The 21761-nt window shown below is 39.0% G+C and overlaps 1 protein-coding gene across 1 annotated transcript in view; it reads left to right on the forward strand.

Moving 5' to 3' along the window:
• The window catches only part of SI (sucrase-isomaltase), a 139503-nt gene that overhangs the window by 110309 nt on the left and 7433 nt on the right, over positions 1–21761 (forward strand). Inside the window, 19 exon segments of the mRNA XM_077826868.1 lie at positions 1153–1307; positions 4302–4470; positions 6413–6509; positions 6633–6745; positions 6855–6980; positions 8650–8778; positions 8915–9025; positions 10356–10418; positions 12853–12987; positions 14922–15006; positions 15693–15831; positions 16866–16999; positions 18187–18221; positions 18321–18437; positions 18969–19117; positions 19584–19668; positions 19779–19835; positions 20764–20888; positions 21653–21741. Coding sequence (XP_077682994.1) covers positions 1153–1307; positions 4302–4470; positions 6413–6509; positions 6633–6745; positions 6855–6980; positions 8650–8778; positions 8915–9025; positions 10356–10418; positions 12853–12987; positions 14922–15006; positions 15693–15831; positions 16866–16999; positions 18187–18221; positions 18321–18437; positions 18969–19117; positions 19584–19668; positions 19779–19835; positions 20764–20888; positions 21653–21741 — 2113 coding nt within the window.

Genomic DNA, 21761 nt, shown 5'->3' on the forward strand with positions numbered 1-21761 from the left:
GAGATTGTTTTATCAGTGTGTTATGCTGGTGTCTTGTTCTCTGAAACAAGCATGTGTGGCTGTTTCTTTTGGACCCTGTGTATCCTAGATTTACAACGGGCCCATGTTCAGTACATTGGCAATTAGTCTCTCATCAAATATTCGATGTAAACACTTAAGAATAACTACCAGTTAGATACAAACACAAATTGAAAATATAGCATAAAAGAAAATAGTATAAATAGTTAAGCAATACATAAGTTATAAAAGTTGCATGTCTGAGCTTGTATAAAAGATGTTTGGATGTTTTATGGCCGAGAGAGGTATCATTTTTGACATTTTGGGAGCTTGTCATTAGCTGACAGGAAGCGGAAGCCTCCTGGAATTAGCCTTACATTTCACTTAATAACAGACGTAACCAAAATTCTAAGCATGATGGGAATAACAATAATTGTAAGTACCTTTTAATATTCAGTTAACAGAGCAGGTAAGTTGTAATAAACCAATATTATAAGAATTAATTATTAATTATTATTAATAAAGGTATTCTAATCTCTATAGAGGTCTATCTCTTACACTGCCCTAATACTCTTAGTGAGTTAAGCCTGAAATCTTCAGGTGACAATTAACTGTCATTGATTATTTTAGCAGAAAGTCCTGCTAAAGTGCTTTATCCCACAATCACAAGCTACCTCCCACTTCCCCCTTCCCCCAGCCTCCAACTATCCACTACTTAGCAGCCAAAACCTCCAGACTGGCCCCTGACATTGTCTACAATGCAGTTATTGAAGGCCAGTGCAGAAATTTTCTGGCATATTGAAAACTAAAAATGTAGAGGCAGCATAAATAAACTGTGAATTTAACATCAAAATAAACAATGCAAAGGCTACTGTGCTGGTTGATTGTGTTTTTCATATGTAAAGGAAGCAGCCACACATTGCCACAAAATCCAGGAAAAAAAAGCCCCAGAATTTGTTGTCGAGTGCAGGGACCACAACTATAATGTTTGCTGTTACTTTCCCTATGATATTTACTTACATTCTTGAACATGACCACACACAGAAATAATTTTTTATTTCTCTTTGACTAAGGAGAACTTTTATTTAAAACTACAGTTGCAAGAAGCAGGTCTTATGTATTACACCTTCAAGACCACTGCCTTTCTTTTCATAGGTTTATGATGCCAACAATAAAAGATATGAAGTTCCAGTACCACTATTTCTCCCTAGTACTCCAACAAGTACAGAAGCAGGTCGACTCTATGAAGTGACCATTAAGAACAATCCATTTGGTATCCAGATTAGGCGCAAAAGCACCGGAACAATTATGTAAGTGAAAACTTTGTTTGCTATAGATGACATTTTAATTTTAACTTGTATGTTTGGTGGAAATCCCTGAGTACTGGCTTCGCCGTGGCACCTATAAAGGTGGAATAGCCTAGCTGCCTTGAGTACAATCCCATCTGAAACACTAGGTATGTACTCGGGCAGCTAACCTGTCCTGTTGCTGGCATCGCCGCGGCTTAGCTTGATGAGAACTAGCACAGGTATGTCTGTCTGAGCCGGAAATCACACCTGAAGCTCCAGTGTAGACATATCCTTAGAGGGAACATTATTACATCAGTGATAACATCCTCAAGAGCTTCCAGAGCAATTAATTCTCACTTAGAACTAAATCTATTGCAAAATATCATACTCATTCTCTAATCAAATTCAGAACAAAAAGAATGTGGTTTACAGATGCTGATTCTGAGCTGATACCTAGCTGAAAAGAGAGGCTATCCCATTGATGTTGGAGCTGTGGCTTAAACCAAATGAAGATAGCTAAACATTCTCCTTTGAGTGATAGCTAAACATTCTCCTTTGAGTGTCCATTTCACTGTAGGCGTATGTACACCCAATGCACTTGCGTATGAGACTTCTGCCAGCAGTACCATTAGTCAGTATGTGTGCCCCTGCCCTTCTCGTGCATGGACCTGAGGGCATAAAAGGGACATGACTGCCACCTCCCTCTCAGTTCCTTTATACCATCTGTGGTGAGAGCTGGAGAGTTCTCTGTCACTCTTGAGCCTCACTTAGCCATCTGTAAAAGAGATTTTCTGATTTTTGCATACTTATAGTTCACTTCGTATAGTTACAGTTTAGTTAGTTAGCTCATGGTTTAAATCCAAGGGATTTTTGCATGGCAAAAAAAGCCAAAACATCTGTGTTCCACATGCACAGCCGTCATTGAGAGTTTCAAATATTGCCTAATTCGTTTAGGAGAGGGACAAGTGGGGAACAAATGTCCTATCTGTTCCTCTTTCCCCACGAGGATGAAGAAACCAAGGAATTCCTGTCTTTAGTTAGTCTTCCTGAAAAAGCACCGTGTCCCTCTTAAGAGCCTGCCTCTGACCATGAGAGCAGAGCATTCCTCCACAAGGAGTGCCTCTCCGGGTGCCATGGCTCCAAAGCCTGTTTTGGATGAGAAATGTAGATTTCTAGATCTAAGATCTAAGGAAGTTTAACAGATTAACCAAGAGAACAAAGAAAAGAATGGTTCCCCTATCATCTATTATCCCTTCCTTGAAGGTGGGGGATTAGTACGTTGCCCTCCGGCTGCAGGATACATCCTTCCTAGCCACAGAAAGTATCTTTAATTCGTGGTAGGCAATATGCCTGTCAGCCTAACACATGTCCTGAGGGTGTTTACCAAATGTATGGCAGTAGTGGCAGCTCATCTTCAACATTTAGGCATTCAGATATTTCCTTATTTGGATGACTGGCAGTGAGGAAAGAGTTTGCTCTCAGGATGTCCAAGCCATGTTGGTGTGCAGCAGGAAGGGCACAACCAGAGCTACTTATCCATGAAATGGAAAAGGCTCTCAGTCGGAACTGAGTCTCACCGGTTGTCACCAAGGAATCCAGACATTACGCATATATGAGATTACCTGCTATATTTGAAATCTCATGGTTTTCTCATCAGTTTTCTAAGGGGGCACTTAGCCTCCATCTCTGTGATACATCCACTGGTAGATGGGGTTTTCTGTCTTTTCGCATCTCTTGATGCCTCAGTTCTAAAAAAAAAAAGGAGGACTTGTGGCACCTTAGAGACGAACAAATTTATTTGAGCATAAGCTTTTGTGAGCTACAGCTGACTTCATCGGATGCGTTCAGTGGAAAATACAGTGGGGAGATTTATATACACAGAGAACATGAAACAATGGGTGTTACCGTACACACTGTGATCAGGTATGGTGAGCTATTACCAGCAGGAGAGCGGGGGGGAAAAAACCTGATAATCAAGTGATAATCAAGGTGGGCCATTTCCAGCAGTTGACAAGAAACTCTGAGGAACAGCAGGGGGGAGGAATAAACATGGGGAAATAATTTTACTTTGTGTAATGACCCATCTACTCCCAGTCTTTATTGAAGCCTAAGTTAATTGTGTCCAGTTTGCAAATTAATTCCAATTCAGCAGTCTCTCGTTGGAGTCTGTTTTTGAAGTTTTTTTTGTTGAAGAATTGCCACTTTTAGGTCTGTAATCCAGTGACCAAAGAGATTGAAGTGTTCTCCGACTGGTTATGCTCAAATAAATTTGTTAGTCTCTAAGGTGCCACAAGTCCTCCTTTTCTTTTTGCAGATACAGACTAACATGGCTGCTACTCTGAAATCAATTCTTAAAAGTCCTCATTTGCATATGCCCTGCTGTCTCTGATCCACTGCATGAATTTAGTTTTGTCCTGTTTGATGGTCTCCCTCTTTGATCTTTGAGCAACAACATCCTTATAATTGATGCTATCAGTGAATATAGTGTTTCTGGTAGCAGTCAGGTACAATCTGCCAAAAGGGTAAGCTTCAGACACTGTTAGCCAAGCCCCCTTTTAAGACATTTCACAAAGATAAAGTTTCTTTTAGGCCACACCTTGTTTATGTCTGAAGTTCCACCTCAATCAGATCATCAGTCTCTCTAACATCTCTTTTGCTTCCCCACGTCCCATCATTACTAAGCATACAATACACTGGGTTTAAAAGCATCACTACCATTGAAATTAATATATAGATTAATTAAAGTTTCCTTCAGTTCTAAGAAACTTCTGAATACATATTTAGTGTTCATTTTAACTAAATTCCAGAGTGTATTCAATAATACCCAACTTCCTTGCACTCTGACACAGATAGTCTTCTAGCAGATTAAACAGTCATCCTGCACTTCATTAATAAAAGCAAATACATGGCTAATACACCAAATATTCTCTGTAACTTTCAAAATTCTCAGCCACTGTTATTTGTGTATCTTTCCAGCTCTTTACTGATGAAAGTTGGGTAATTCTTCTCTTTCAGTTGGGATTCTCAAGTACCTGGCTTCACCTTTAGTGACATGTTCATTCAGATTTCTACCCGTCTTCCATCAGAGTATGTCTATGGATTTGGTGAAACTGAACACGCTACGTTTCGGCGTGATATGAACTGGAACACCTGGGGAATGTTTACGAAGGACCAGTCCCCTGGTGTAAGTAGAGATGAAGTTTGAATTAGATTCTTTCCTAAGCAGCAATGATGTTCTTGGTACACATGACTTTGAGTTTTTTCCAGGGTGACTGTAGTATATTTTGTTTTAAAATAATGCAGGCAGTAATATTGGTGTATGATATGCCCTGTTCACAGATATCATTATCATTACAACAAACCAAAACTCAGTTTAGTAACAGTTAAGTTCCTATCAGGTAACTTGGGGTTTGGAAAAAAACTTCTCTTAAAACAGGTTATTCCATTTTGGATTAATTGCACTTTTCTCTGAAACATGTAATATTTACCACATCTGGAGATGGGATAGCAGGCTATATGGGCCACTGATCTTATCTATGTCATGTCAATTCCTCTGTTTCTGAGGTGTATGTTGGTTTCTACAAGAGCTGAGCAGAATTGGAGAACTATTTTTGGCAGTACTTTTTGCCAATTTTCTCTCATCCTTCCCAAGTTCTGGAAATTTAACTTTTATTAACTTGTCAAGGTTTGATTATTTTGTTGAAGGCCACTTTGTGAAATACACTTCTAGCCTGAAATATTGTGGTTTTAATAGTTCATACAGACATGTCTTGGCAGCCGTTTTATCCCCTTTGGAAATTTGGCTTGTGTAGAGAGGACAAGGAGAGGGAGAGCAACCCATAGACAATCACTCTCACACGTCTAGTTAAAATATAGATTTTGGCCAGGTTTCCTGCGATGCTGGATGCTCGGAGCTCTCATTGGCTTTAATGGGAATTGCAGGAGGGTGCCCAGCAATTGTGAAAGCAAGTGAGATTAGGGCAGAAATGGTGAGGAACATAAGCACAATGGTTCCACCTCCAAGAGTGAGATGGGTTAGTACCAGGTCCTGCAATCCCAACAGCCCCGCACTACGTGGGCCACCCTGAGGCACCAAGATGTCAGCAGCAAGAAGCAGGGAGCAAGGAGAAGGCAATTGTCAGATCTCCCTGAGAGCAGAGCAGGCATTAGCTCAGATGGAGCCAGCCTCATATCACTTTAAGGCTGCTCCTATAAATGTGACTAAATGCTGGAGGACTTGGACATAATCCTGGGTGATCTTTTCTGGGTTAAGGGGGTACAAAAATGTCCACTCTTCCAAGTTCATAGTCTGGGGCTGCTGCCCAAGGTGGCCCCACTCTCTGAGAAGATGTAGAAGTGTGCTCGGGTAGGGCTTCTACCTGCAAACAGAAAGAGAAGTGGGTCTGTCTGGGGCCTCAAATGTAAATAGTAATTTCTATACACATATGTAAAACGACTAAGACTGATCACTAACTCAGCCTGACTTTAGAGACTAACAAATTTATTTGGGCATAAGCTTTCATGGGCTAGAACCCACTTCATCAGATGTATGAAGTAAAAGATATAGGAGCAGGTATAAATACATGAAAGGATGTGGGTTGCTTTACCAAGTGTTAGGTCAGTCTAACAAGATCAATCAATTAACAGCAGGATACCAAGGGAGGAGAAATAACTTTTGAAGTTATTCCATGGGCCACTCTCTTTCCACTTCATTGGTTTTCTAGTTGTAAACTGCTGAGCTGTCATTGTTAAAAATGTGTGATAGGAAAATACATGTGTGGGTCATGTTATAGACTTTTACATGTTTCTCTCCTTTATATGCTTCTTCATCAGTCTAATGATGATATATCTTGCTGTCTTCTACCTACATAGCTGTACTCTCCTGACCTTTACAATTACACCTTTAGAACTTTTTGTATAAAACAAAAATGTCAAAAGGCCATTTGAATGTATCCATACAGTACAAGAAAAGTTCTTAAAAATTTAAAATGTGGGAAAGGTATTTTATGAGAGTGGATTTATCAGTAGTCATTTAGGAATATTAGACCGTTTACTTGCCAGTAGAATGTTCACAAATATGTTCACCTCCAAAGTGAAACGATAACTTCTTTTTCTTGTTTTTGCAGTACAAATTGAATTCCTATGGTTTACATCCCTTTTACATGGGCCTGGAAAATGATGGAAATGCTCATGGAGTCCTCTTGCTTAACAGCAATGCAATGGGTAAAAAAAAAAAAAATCACACAATTTTTTTTATTCCTGAAGTGTTTTCATACATTATGTCCTTTTCCTTAAGAGTGGATTATCTAAACATTCACTTTCTGCTTTCACTTTCTGGGTTTTCAGATGTCACATTCCAGCCAACTCCTGCTCTGACATATCGCACTATCGGAGGAATTCTGGACTTTTACATGGTGTTGGGCCCAACGCCAGAGCTTGTTGTTCAGGAATACACTGCAGTAGGATTGATTATGTTAAAAGTTATACAATAAATTGTATTTTTGTCCTGTTTTCCATATCACCATGATTAAATAATGTTTTCTCCCCCCCCTATTTTACTGTTGTTAGCTGATTGGACGACCGGTCATGCCACCGTACTGGGCTTTGGGATTCCAGCTGTGCCGTTATGGTTACAAAAACGACACAGAAGTCTCTGACCTGTACGAGGCAATGAAGGCAGCCCGGATACCTTATGTATGTTGATTACAGTTATAATTAGTGATGTTATTTGAATTCTCTAATCACAGGTTTGTTCTCTTGGGAAAAAGAAATGAGAAATCATTATGCCCTGTTCACAGATATCATTATCATTAGCCCAAACAAAAACTAAATTTAATCCTATCAGGACCAACTCTTGCTGTTCAGCCTGGAAAGAATGAAAGTCAGACTTTATGGGGAAAGTCTGTATCATTCCTTGTCACTTTCCCATCACCTCCAACAGTGTTGATAAGGTTGTCCAACATACCATAAGGCGTTTGCTTCCATCTCCTACAGATTCTGAAGAGCAACACATTCTCTAACTTTATCCATAGTGTGCCCTCATGCAGAACCTTAATAGTAGCCTCATATTCCCTGTATCCGTGCATCTGGCTGTCAGAATACATTCATCTGGAAAATTATTCTTCCTTAACATTGCTGAGATCACTGTTAAGGTTTTGTGTAAGAGCAGAAATTGGATGAAGTCCACAGTAGGTCATATCCCATTACGGGCCCCCATTTGTAATGATACCCCTTTTCAAGTAGTCTGTAAGGATGGAACCCACGTCTCTGGATCTAAAAGCATGAGCCTTTACTTTTTGAATTAAAGGACCAAGCACATTATCTTAGAGAAAGTAGCAAACTCATAAACCTCTATATGTGGTCACTAGGGGATGCATCTTTTTTTAAAAAAGCCATTGTGTGTTCTTAACTCAATTTACACTCTGTTGGTGGCCAGTGGTTTACTTCCACCTAATGTGTGGAAACTACAAACTGCAGAGCTTCCTGTAGCTGGGGTAGAAATCTGGTGGTGGGTCTTGTTATGGTCTTCACTATGAGTTTATCTAGTATTAGTTAACTTGAATTAAATAATCTGAGTTAAGAACACATCATATTGTCCAAGAGAAGACAAGGCCTAGAGTCAGATAAATAGCTACTGATGTTAGCATGGGTTATACACTTCTTCTGGGCAGGGAAGTTTATCCCAAATGTCAGAGGGCTACAGCAGTTCATCTCCATTTATGCATAGCCCCCACTCGTAACAATAACCCCAGTCAGTTTATTTACAGGATTGAATTCTTGACGTCAGGAGCTAACAGTACAAACTACTGCTTAAGTTAAAGGACCATAAAATTTTTCCACCGTGTCTAAAATGACAATTCTGGCACTACTGTTGCACCATACCATTTTGTTTTCATGGCATTCTCCCTGCATGAGAGAAAGCCCCAATTTATATCTCTCTTTACTTAACTTTATTAGCTGCTGTATAAGAACATTGTAAAAACATGTACATGGAAAACGGTGCTTCCTTCAAATCTTAAATTGTGCCTCTATATAAATATTTTGAGCCAACATCTTCCTGGTGCAAATCCACAACATTTATAATATGGGTGAATATGCAGAACATACCGATGAATCTAGCCCAATATCTTTGCTTTAAAATACAGCATTTTGCCATTTTACCTTTGTTCAAGGCAACACTTCTTTTACTTTGATTGTTGTGTTTTAAATATTAGTTAGGCAAACTAATTCAGAAAAAAATAAGAACTCCAGATGTTACCATTTGAACATTCTGAAGTTAATCCAATCTTTCTAAAGTTCATTATGCCTTTGACGTCTAAAATAATTTTTAACCTTTTCTGTGTCTTGTTTTCACTTATTGCAGGATGTACAATATACAGACATTGATTACATGAACCGGAAGTTAGATTTTACTCTCAGCCCAAACTTTGCAGGACTTCCTGCTCTGATTAATCGAATAAAAGATGAAGGAATGAGATTCATCATTATTCTGGTCAGTAGTTTGGTACTTTTTTCTTTACTTAGTATACTTATAGATAGTGAAATACCATAATTCACTTAATGAATTAAATAACGTACATATTTGTTCCTTAAAATAACTGTAAAACTGGATTCACTCTGTATTTTAGGACCTACCCATATCAGGCAATGAAACAAATGATTATCTAGCATTCACAAGAGGTGTGCAGGATGATGTCTTCATCAAATGGCCTAACAGCACTGAGATTGTCTGGGCAAAGGTACTGTTTTCATAGATTCATAGATATTTAGGTCAGAAGGGACCATTATGATCATCTAGTCTGACCTCCTGCACAACGCAGGCCACAGAATTTCACCCACCACTCCTACAAAAAAAACCTCACACCTATATCTGTGCTATTAAAGTCCTCAAATTGTAGTTTAAAGACCTCAAGGAGCAGAGAATCCTCCAGCAAGTGACCCGTGCCCCATGCTACAGAGGAAGGCGAAAAACCTCCAGGGCCTCTTCCAATCTGCCCTGGAGGAAAATTCCTTCCCGACCCCAAATATGGCGATCAGCTAAACCCTGAGCATATGGGCAAGATTCATCAGCCAGATACTACAGAAAATTCTTTCCCAGGTAACTTGGATCTTACCCCATCTAAAACCCATCACAAGCCATTGGGCCTATTTACCATGAATATTTAATTACCAAAACCATGTTATCCCATCATACCATCTCCTCCATAAACTTATCGAGTTTAATCTTAAAGCAAGATAGATCTTTTGCCCCCACTACTTCCCTCGGAAGGCTATTCCAAAACTTCACTCCTCTGATGGTTAGAAACCTTCGTCTAATTTCTAATCTAAATTTCCTAGTGGCCAGTTTATATCCATTTGTTCTTGTGTCCACATTGGTACTGAGTTTAAATAATTCCTCTCCCTCTCTGGTATTTATCCCTCTGATATATTTATAGAGAGCAATCATATCTCCCCTCAGCCTTCTTTTAGTTAGGCTAAACAAGCCAAGCTCCCTGAGTCTCCTTTCATAAGACAAGTTTTCCATTCCTTGGATCATCCTAGTAGCCCTTCTCTGTACCTGTTCCAGTTTGAATTCATCCTTCTTAAACATGGGAGACCAGAACTGCACACAGTACTCCAGGTGAGGTCTGTTGTGAGAACTAGTTTAAAAATGAGGAGTGGATTTCAAAATGACTGTTCTGAGTAAATTGCATTTTTTTTTTTAAATTGAGGACTATCTTATGTGGAGTCCTCGAGCTTTGCCTGCCACCCCTCTTGTTAAGTGTATCTGTGCTACCTCTGGGAGAGGTAATAGTGAGATAATTTAGCCTGTAGTGCTATCACTATAATAATGTTATTCAGCTGTATCCCTTTTTTTCTTAGGGGAGGGGCGTGCATGTTCATAGAAGGAATTTATTTTGTACAGTGCTAAATGTACGTACACTGCAAAACATGTAATATTTTCTTTGCAGTTGTGTGTGCACTCTGACCTGCAAAGAGTACATTTTAAAAGCTGTAGTATGTCTCAGAAACTACATAAAAATCAATTCAGTGTAGCTTAATTTCTTTTCTTCCCTCCTTTCTCTTTAGGTTTGGCCAGAATATCCTAATATAGTAGTTAATGATTCTGCAGATTTAGAAACACAGATCCAGGTATGTACGCTTAACACTTCTACCAGTGTTCCCTTCAGCCCCCTCTCTCACAGTCTCTCCACCTCAACCTGCTCTACTTTCCTTCCTTCCTTCCTTCCTTCCTTCCTGTGAATGATCTCCCTTTCTCTGGTTTTCCAGTTCGCTAATCACTCCTTGCACACCCCCACACCACAGATTTTCTTTTAATAGGGGAAAAAACCATGGAACTAAAATGACATTTCAAAAAGTCCCTCTGCTTGTGTGTTATATTCCTTCCACCCTTTTTCTTATGGACTTAAACTGTAAGATCTTCAGGGCAGGGGCTGTCCAGCACTCTGTATAGTACTGATGAGACCATGTTCCCAGTTGGTCTGTAAGGCTGTAAAACAAACTGTAAATAATAAATAATAGTTGTTATTAAATGTACTTTATATACTAGTCATCCTACACCTACACTTTGTATAATAAAAAAGAGTTGGGTAGTGAAATCTTACAATATTGGGAGCGTTGAACAGCCGTAGGATTGTTAATGAGGACTATTACTAATCACATACAGTGTTGGCTATGAAATGCCCCAGCCATTCATATGATGTAATCCCTAGTGTTTCTCACACTCCATTCATTTAGATTTTGGTTCCCCCTAATTGTACTGGTGCTGGATAGAATCCTATGGAAACATAGGGTAAAATCCTGGCTCCATTGAAATCAATGGCTTAGGATATGTCTGCACTAAAGCTAGGAGATGTAATTTCCAGATTTATAGAATCATAGAATATCAGGGTTGGAAGGGACCTTAGGAAATCATCTAGTCCAACTCCCTGCTCAAAGCAGGACCAATCCCCAGTTTTTTGCCCCAGATCCCTAAATGGCCCCCTCAAGGATTGTTAATTTCTGTTAATTTCCTTTGGTGACCCTTGGTGTTTGCATTGTGCGAAAGTGTAAATAACACTTCACTTTTTCTTCACTATTTATGACTGTGTAGACCTCTATCATATCTCCCTTTGTCTTGTCTCTTTTAAGCTGAATAATCACAGTCTTTTTTTCTCTCTCTCCTTGTATGGAAGCCATTCCATACCCTTTTCAGAGTAACAGCCGTGTTAGTCTGTATTCGCAAAAAGAAAAGGAGTACTTGTGGCACCTTAGAGACTAACCAGTTTATTTGAGCATGAGCTTTCGTGAGCTACAGCTCACTTCATCAGATACCCTTGGTCATCTTTGTTGCCCTTCTCTGAACCTTTTCCAGTTCCACTATATCTTTTTATTTTCCCTGATGAGGCGACCAGAATTGGACACAGTATTCAAGGTATCAGTGTACCATGGATTTATTTAGTGGCATTGTATATGTATAGTTGGGATTATTTTTTCCAGTGTGCGTTACTTTCCAAAGTTGGGTTTCATCTGCCATTTTGTTGTCCAGTCACCCAATTTTGTGAGATCCTTTTTTAACTCCCCAGGCTCCTTTGGACTTAGCTATCTTGAATAATTCTATATTGTCTGAAAACTTTGCCATTTCACAGTTATTGGTCCATGAGACGACCTTCTCTCTTATCCCATGACTATTTAGTTTGCTTAAAAGCCTTTGGTGAGGGACCTCGTCAAAGGCTTTTTGAAATTCCAAGTACACTAGACTTGATCACCAAGTCTTGATTCCAAGACTTGATCACCATTATCCACATGTTTGTTGAGCCCCTTTAAGAATTCTAATGGAACGGTGAGGCATGGCTTACTTTTACAAAAGACTCTTCCCCCCAAAATTATCTTTATCCAGATTTGTTGCCCCAAAAGAATAGCTTTATTTTGGGTATCTCCCCCACCTCCTCTGCAGTGAAAACTGATGCAAATAGTTCATTTAGTTTCTCTGCAATGGCCTGATCTTCCTTGAGTGATCCCTTAACATCTTTGTCATCTAATGGCCCCACTGCCTGAATGGCAGGCTTCCTGCTTCTGATGTACTTACAAAAAATCTTACTGTTAATTTTTACATCTTGAAGAAGTTGCTTCTCAAATTCTTTCTTGGCTTGCCTTATGATACTCTCACAATAAACTTGCCAGAGTTTGTTCTCCTTTCTATTTTCCTCTCTTGAATTTGACTTTCAAATGTTAAAGGATGCCTTTTTTACTCTAATGGCCTCCCTGTCTCTGCTGTTTAGCCATTGTGGCATTCTTTTGGTGCTCTTCCTCTCTCTTTTTTATTTGGATTATGCATTTAGTCTGATACTCTATTTACCTGAGACTATTTACTTTAGTCTGAGACATGTTAACTTGAACAGTTAACAAAGAATACGAGCTTTAGGATTGAGTTTCATACCACTGTAGGCGCATATTAACAATAGATGTCTGTAGTTTAACTGCAATCTTAGTCAGTGGTTTCATTTGATTAGGTTGTTAAATCAGTTGAATATATTGATATCCAGCACCTGTGTCTCTTTTCATATATTGTATGTTACTATTTTAGCTGTACAGAGCTTATGCAGCTTTCCCAGATTTCTTCCGCAATTCTACAGCACAGTGGTGGCAAAAAGAAATAGTAGAATTCCACACTAATCCAGCTAATCCAGAGAAGAGTGTAAAATTTGATGGCCTGTGGACTGTAAGTGCATGCCTTGTCTTGTTTTGGTTCTTTGTTTAGTAATACCCCATGTAGGAGATTCGTTACTGGTTTCACACAATTCTTACTATTCTAAGAAGGCTTCAGTAACTTTTATGCCACTAAGTAGTTCATTATCTTTAATACCATGTTGACTGCTCCTTCATCTCAATGGCTGAGCCCACAATGAGGAAACCTGAGTGTTAGCCTCACCAATAAGTTCAAACACTACGTATCAGTTTAATGCTGTTTGTTTTGGGGGATCTGTACCTGACGGCCACATTTCATAATGCTTTCTGTGGGAGTTATAGGATCGGGTCTGACTTTGTGGTGAGCCAGTATAAACAACTGTGGATGAAATGCAAGTTAGCAAGAAGGTAAATCAGAGCACTAGTTCTAGCAAAGTAATCTAACACCTGCTCCTGCAAGGATATTTCCCAGTTGTGTAATCTTTGTGAGTCAATTTAGTGCTCAAAACAGTTGGGGTTAAAACAAATTGACTTCATCGAGTTATTGTTTCGTTGGGCACTGTGTAAGCTTTCTCGCATCACTATCAGTGCACATCCGTCCCTGTGGAAAAGTTAAATTTCAGGTTATGAAATTGCCCAAAATGCAATAATGTAGACCACCTAAACAATTCACGTAATATCTTTAGATGTGATGACTGTACAATGTATATCCACATATACTAAACGGGCCGTATCAGTCAGCATTGTTTTGACAAATAATGTTCTCTTAACAACTCCTCCCAAAATCACTGCAAAAGATCATCTTGCTTTCTAAATAATTGTAGCCACCCAATGTAAAATACCTGGGTTAATGTATTATTACCATGAGGGAAAACCTGCTGGTAAGAAAAATCTGTGTTCCTGCAGTTTGTTTTATGTAAATGGCTGATATATGAAATTTTGGGGTTGAGTTTCAAAGCTGTCTAGGGGATTATGACACACACTAGTTTTATTGGAAGATATGTCTAAATTCCCTAGACTCCTTTGAAAATCACAGCTTCAAGAGATTACAATATGTCTGGCTTTCATTTATAGAAAATGTTACTCTGTATCCATCTCCTAAAGAAATATGTCAACACAGAGATTTCTGAGCTTATTAATGCAGTACAATAATGATATGGCAATTAGGATAAACACCATCAATATCATTATACTGTACTTTGACAAGCGGTGAAAAAATCTATTGCTGGTCTATTCTGTGTTTCTGAATCCAGCACAAATGTCTGTGTGTTAGCGCGTATAAAACGAATGACGGGGGAGCATTTTGGATGGATCGAGTAAAATATGCAAAGTGGAGCCTGTCGAATAGTAAAATGCTTGACTGGTGAATACAAGGACAGAGTTCAGATTGCAGTGATCTGTGGGGACATTTCAATGGGCATATGGCGCTACTCAGCATGCATATGGATAACAGAATTGGAGCTGTGTGAGAAACATGGAACACGTGCAGCTTCTAGGCTTAAAGAGTACACCCCTCTGCCCTGTGTAGTGAGCTTCTCTCTTCCCCATGCTGATTCAGAAATGTCACAGATGTACTCCACAGGGAGTTATACAGCCACGTCCATAGCTTCTCAGCCAGGAGCCTGAGAAGTAGGGGCCTTTAGTGTATGGAAATAAAATGCAAGTTTGGGGAAGCACCCTAATTAATTCAGTCAGAGCTCGGGGAGGCCAACAGCTAGTGGGGAAAAGAAATAACATTCGTAACAGCACAGCATTTGTCAGCAGAAGGGTTCTGATGAATTTTCCATTTGTATTCAGTTTGTGTGTATATTTGCTTCCTTGTTTGTAAGTAGGCATATTTTTCCCTTAGAATTCAAACGGGCAGATTTAGGAAACTTTAGTTCATTGAATATCTGAGTTGACATTGGTTCAGGACAAAGTTACTGAATATTTGTGTTCTTTTCTTAAAAAAAAAAATATATATATTAGGACATGAATGAACCAGCAAGCTTTATTAATGGAGCAGTTAATGGCTGCAGAGAACCACTTCTAAACCACCCCCCTTATATGCCAGGTAAGGAATCTTGTCTGTAGTTTGCACTCTTATTACCACATACATTGTTATTAAATCATACCCTGTGTCACCCAGCAGAAAAGATTTGTAAACTGGATCCTTTATTATTAATGATTCTCTGTGGGCCAAAAGAAGAGAGTTTATTTGGTCCAACCTTGCATAAAATATTCAGCATTAATTTATTTTTTCATATTAAAATCCAGGATTGTAAGCATCAATAATAATATTTTATTTAAGATTACTTCCTATGATATACTTTGGGGCTGTAGTTAAAAATCTAAGGAGAACACGCAAACTAAGGTCCTGATTCCGCATACTAAAATGGTACTTTTGTAGTGCGGACAATGGTAGTTGGTACACGCTCATATCCAGTTTGTAATAATATTGTGGCCGTGAATTAGTACACAAGAGTGTTGGACGTAGATAGTATTTGGAGACAAATTCTCAAAAAATTGGAGTAACACCATCAAGGGATCCATCCTGCCATCATTCTACTTGAGGAACTACTGTTGCAAAATTGCTGGGAAGACATGGCCCTAAATGTTCTTGCCAAAATATATCAGGACACAGGTAGTTGAAAGAGGGCAGTAGTAAAGGAAAAATAGAGGTTTAAAGAGTGAGTGACTTACCTGGTTTCTTGTTGGCACTATGTTTAATGGTTTGACTTTTAATCTCCTCCTTGTTAGCTTTGGCAGAAAAGGAAAAAGGGCTGAATCTTGTGACCTTGTGCATGGAAAGTCAACAGTTCCTGCCAGATGGGACCCCTGTCAGGCACTATGATGTACATAGTCTGTATGGATGGTCACAGGCAAAACCTACCTACTAGTAAGTCATTTTCACTTTTTTATTCTCAAAAAACTAGTGTCTTTGCAGCCAGATGGTAGTCTCAATTACTGAGGTGTAAACCCTGAGTATTTCCATTGATATCAGTGGAAGTAGCTTCAGTGGCATAATTGAGCCTCACCCTTGATGATCTGCAATTCCATCATTAATAGTTTGTTGACTTCCATGGGCTTTGGATCAGGTCCAAAGAGCTGGTAGCCATTTTCTAATACTGCTACCTTGGACATCTGAAATGTGGTCCCAGCAAATACAGCTTTATTTACCAGGGTAAAAGATGGCCATTGAGTTTCTTTTTGCACACCAGTGATATAGCAGGTCTGTAACAATTAAATTGCCTCTCCTGTTTATGTGCTTGGAAGAGAGAATGGTAATCCATACCAAAATATGAAACTTTTGAAGTTTGTATAACTTTAACTTGCAAAGCTCTTTGAGAACTTCAAATAAAAAATACTACAGAAGTGCAAGCGATTAGCACTGTTGTTAGTTCACTGTGTAGTATGTAATATAACCACAATACAGCATTTATAAAATGTTAGTCTAGTGTGAAAAATATTAAGGGCCAGAGTGTAGGTGTGCAAGACATTATGCCCCTTCTCCCACTCAGTCCCAGAACAATCTGAATCCTTGTGCTCCCAGTGCTTCATCCTGAGAGGGGCTGAGCACTTCACAGGTTTGTTCTGGAGAACGCTGATGCTGACTGCAAAGGCAGCAGCCCCAACTCTTTCCCCACTGGCAAGTAGTTCTGATCTAGGTCCTCATCCTAAATCATAAACATTTATGCACATAAGTAACTTTACTTTTGCAACTAATTCTTCTTAACTCTATAGAACTACTGACAGTAAATTTAAACATGTGCATACATGGTTACAGGATCAAGGCTTCAGAAGCTAAGAACTACGTTTTCCATAGAAATGTGGTCTCTCCATTTGATGTCTCCTAATTAGGTATTTTACAGAAGGGATTTTTCCCTATGATTGCCGCATCTAATGTGCTTATGTTTGTATTTTTGATATCAGTGCTGTACGCAATGCCACAGGGGAACGTGGAATTGTTATCACCCGATCAACATATCCCTCTAGTGGACAATGGGCAGGTCACTGGCTTGGAGATAACTATGCAAGATGGGACCAACTTGAAAAATCTATTATTGGTATGAGGAGTAACTTATTTTAATGGCCCTCAAGCTTCAAATCATCACAGAGGAAAAATGTCTGCTGAAGCACAATTGCTGCACTTAGAGTTAATTTTGTTTTTCGAGCTATTTCTGATGTTATCACTATTTTCGATATAGGGAGTAGCCCTGAAGCCTGAATGAACTTCTTAGGATTGCCCAGTGTAGAACAACTCTCCTTATTGATGAATAAGTAACATCTGAGCAACCTTGAAACATGTTAAGTTGTATCCAACCTGAGCTATTGTTTTAAACAAAATTAAACATCTCTTTGTCAGATAGACTAAGACAGCTAAGACTGGCTGTTCAGTTGATGCTACATGTATTTAAAAACACACCAATGAAGGTACAACATAAGGAGCGGAAATATCAAGAATCTCCACATTAGCGTGACCAAAAGATCATAGGGCACTCAGAGAGGTGATTAATTAAGATCAACTGCATGAGCTTACCACAGAACTACAGGAAATCACATTTCCTGTGACATACAGCCCACGGTTCTATGCAAATAGTACAAAATCAACATTTGGAAAACCACTACATAACCAGTGGGACACTGGCTAGTCTCCAGATGCTAACAGATATGGGAAAACTGCGAGGTGGTTTTGTACTGGGACATGAGAGAGTTTCAGTAAGAGAGGGACAAATCCTTGGAGCTTGAATAGGGATGCAGAACTCTTTTTATTGAGTCATCCAGACACCGGGTAATTGAACCATGCATAAGAGGCAATGGTATTTTTGCTGAATCACTGCAAAGTTGTATCAAGTGTCTAATTAGCTTCAGTGTAGGGGTGTAAGCTCCAACCTATGGCGCTTTCTCAGGTATATGGATGTAGAAACAAAGAGGGATCAGACCCATAAGGAAAACCCTAGAAACATTCAAGCTATGAGGGCTTAGGCTGATGTTTATGTTGTGTTGTCATGTAAACTACCAAGAAAAGCAACTTTCAGTTGTCGTGTAAATTTGGATGATATCACAGCAAGAAAGTGGAATTGTGCCATTTTACAGTTTTGTATCATGGGGAAGTGGGACCAAGACAGTATCCTTGTCTGTAGGGAATCCCATCTGGCCCCACCTCCCCTTCTAAGAATCCCTCCTTATTTGGCCTGACAGAGAAAGATGCAACTGAAGAGTTTGTCTTATTTATTTCTGGATTTTTTGGCAGGTATAATGGAGTTTGGCCTCTTTGGAATTTCCTATGTAAGTTAAGCTATTAGTTAAAAACATTTAGAATAGGAATTTAATACCATTCTAATCATCTACAGTGCTAAGTTCTAATTACCTTTTACATGCTTTTAGATTGGAGCAGATATCTGTGGCTTCTTCAATGATACAACGTATGAAATGTGTGCCCGCTGGATGCAGCTTGGATCATTTTACACCTATTCTAGAAATCATAATGTGATAGGAACTATGGTGAGTTGACGGTTCTCTGTAAATTATATGCCACTGAGATTAGTCAATTCAAATACCATTAGCTACAGTTCCTTTCCAAGGGAGTGCTCTGTAATAATGAAAGGATGATTCACCCTAAAGTAGGTCCTGATTGAGCATCCATGGAAATCAATGGAAACAATCCCATTGACTTCAATGGGGCTTGGATCAGAACCTACCTCTCAGTATCCATTACCACAGTATCATGCCTGCCGTTTGGCTGTCTGGAAGGGAGCTGACTTCATTTCCCAGGAAGCCAGCAGAGCAGACTTCAGCTATAACCAGCTTTATTTGGATTTGCTTTGGACCCACAAAGATGCATGCTTTGCTTTACTCAGTTTATTGGAGTTCTCTAAATGTGCTGGTTTCCGTCTAAAACTTTTTGTTTGAACTTTAGTCAATAAAGCCAAATTCTGCTACTGGATGCCCACATGCATTTCCCTTTGACAGGAAGATGGGTACAAGAGAGATTTTACAATACAAAGAGTAACCCTGTTTTATCTTTATTTTTAGAGGCAAGATCCTGTTTCCTTTGATGAAAAATTTCAAAATATTTCCAGGGACATACTCAATACAAGATACACACTGTTACCTTATCTCTACACTTTAATGCACGAAGCCCATGTTCTTGGCAGCACTGTAGCTCGTCCTGTGCTCCACGAGTAAGTATTAAGCGTTTGAAAGCAACGCTGATACAGAATAACTGAATCGTTATGAAGCAGGAGTTGAGTCTTTGCCCAGTCATAAACCTCACGCATGTTTTTTTCCCTATGACCTGTATGACACTATGAGTACATTCCTTTCCATAGCCCTTTGTCCTTCTCTGTTCTGACTGGCCCTTCCCCACCTCTGACTAATTGGGGATACAGTAGCAGACAATCTGTCCCTTCCTGTAGGCAAGTGCAATCTAGATGGCATGAGCTGAAAAAAGGGAGTTTATCCAGCTAATGATGCTCTTACAATGGCACATCAGTAACTTTAACCACCTAGAAAAATGGTGTTTCACTTCTGTATGGGGGCCTCCTGGCAAGTAGAATTGATTGGCGATAGTAACCTGACTGTGTGCCCAGAATAAAAAATAAGACTGAAAAGATTAAGCCGTGATTGACAATGTTTCCATTCTTTTAGGTTTGTGGATGACAAAAAAACGTGGGAGATATACAAACAGTTTTTGTGGGGCCCAGCACTGCTGATTAGCCCTGTATTGGATCAAGTAAGCATTTCAACATTTATGTTCTTTATGGAATGAACATTTCAAAGGGAGTTTATATAAACATTGATTTAAGTTTTAATTCTTATTATAAGTATGCTTTCCCATTTCAGGGAGCTACAGAAGTGAATGCTTATATACCCAATGCACGCTGGTATGATTATTACACGGTAAGCAACTTAATTAAGAGTGTTCTTTGTACAATAGACCTTTTTAAAGAATTGGATCCTAGAAGGTGCTGAGCACATCCTTAGAGATACTGTACACCTTTAATTCCCATTGACGTGAGTGCCTCTCAGACTGCACTCAGCAGCTTGCGTGGTCAGGCCCTAATATTATATTCCAGTTATTTTAAAAGACACTAAACTCTAATTGAGCACCCAAAACTTAGGAAAGGGTCAAATAATTGTGACCAGCTAGGACTGGTCAGATATTATTTGGCAAGAGTTGCCATTTTTAATAGAAAACTTTGATTCATTCAATAATATTTTGTTTGGACAGTTCTGCTGTCACCATTTTAAAATGGAACTGCTGAATATATGGAAATGCCAGAAAAGCAAAGGTGTTTCAGAGTGACTGTCTGGTTCCCCTTGGATAACACATCATTTTATTTTGAGTTTCTTCATTGCTTTGCCTAATTAACTAGCATTGGTACAATGAGATATGTGTGCGTGTATGCACATTGCATGATAACAGCTAGCTCGTGCACCTGGTATACCTCCTCTTTGTCCTGTGGCTGAGGAACCTCACCTCTGAAGTGTCGATAGTTTGCAGTTAAAGCACCAGAAAAGTTTAAAACAAAACAACAACAAAACCAACAGAAAGCAAAAACCAAAGTACAGTGCTCCTTATGATATAACACACGAATCAAATCTTTACTTAAAGCTACAGCACAGTTTATTAACATTGCATCACAGATGGATTTGGAAATGGCCCTATTTACGGATTTCCGTTAGTGTTTCTGTGAGTTAATTGTATAAAATGATGTGTATGTGCATCACTGCTTGACTTCCCAGGCAGAGGAAAGATGTATTGTACATTTGTAAGCATTCAACAGAATTTGTATGCCTTCCTGCTCAAAAAAATCTTCCTTTACAGGGAAAATATCTTGGAGTAAGGGGACAATTGCAGACATTGCCAGCACCTCTTGAGCATATCAATCTTCATATCCGGGGTGGTTACATCATCCCCTGGCAAGAACCTGGTCTTAATACCAATCAAAGGTAAATGAAGTAAATTGGAGTGTTTCCTTTACAACAATTTTACAGTAATTTTTGAAAAACAATATGCTAGCTAATATTTTACCCAATATTTAACAATTTTCTACATGGGAATTTGAACTGATCTGTTAATTTGTAGCTTGGAAAGTGAGTGATGTTTATTTACTCAGCTTTTGAGACCTCAGTGAAATGGATGAGATTTTTATCCTTTGTAGGACCCTTATTAGCAATAATACAGTAAGAGAAACATATTTGTGTGTTTCTTTATTTTATGCTATGTTTTTCTTTTTAAAGGACACACTTGGCATTCCCCTGCTTCCAACCATGTTTCAGGGAGTTGTGCATACAGAACAAAGGCTGCATGAGCTTCCAGTTTGTTTGTTTGTTTGTTCTTTATTGTCTTTCCCCATAACTCCGAGCTTGGAAATTATGGCCGTGATCCCGCATCCCTTGAGTGAATAATGCTGATATTCATGAGTAGCCCATTGACTTTACTCACGTGTATAAGATTACTCAGATGAGCAGGAATTGACAAGAATTAGTCCTAAATGAGAATAATATCGCAATTTCTTTTTAAGTGCACAGTCCCTGCTCAGTCTGATGATGTAATGGAAAAGTATATTAATACTGAGAATCAAGTTCATATATTTGTAAGTGTGTGTCAGGGAATCCAGAAGTCAACTTCCAGTTGTCACAATATGTACAGCTATGACTCCAATGAAAGGAGGAAAATTAATGAGTTTTCTGGCTTCCTTTTTATTTTGTAGCCGACAAAACTTTATGGGACTTACTGTTGCTTTGGATGATAACGAGGTCGCTCAAGGTCAGCTTTACTGGGATGATGGAGTAAGCATTGGTAAGTGTGATCACTTTTGG

Source organism: Eretmochelys imbricata, chromosome 9, assembly GCF_965152235.1.
Source record: "Eretmochelys imbricata isolate rEreImb1 chromosome 9, rEreImb1.hap1, whole genome shotgun sequence".
Taxonomy (NCBI): Eukaryota; Metazoa; Chordata; order Testudines; family Cheloniidae; genus Eretmochelys; species Eretmochelys imbricata.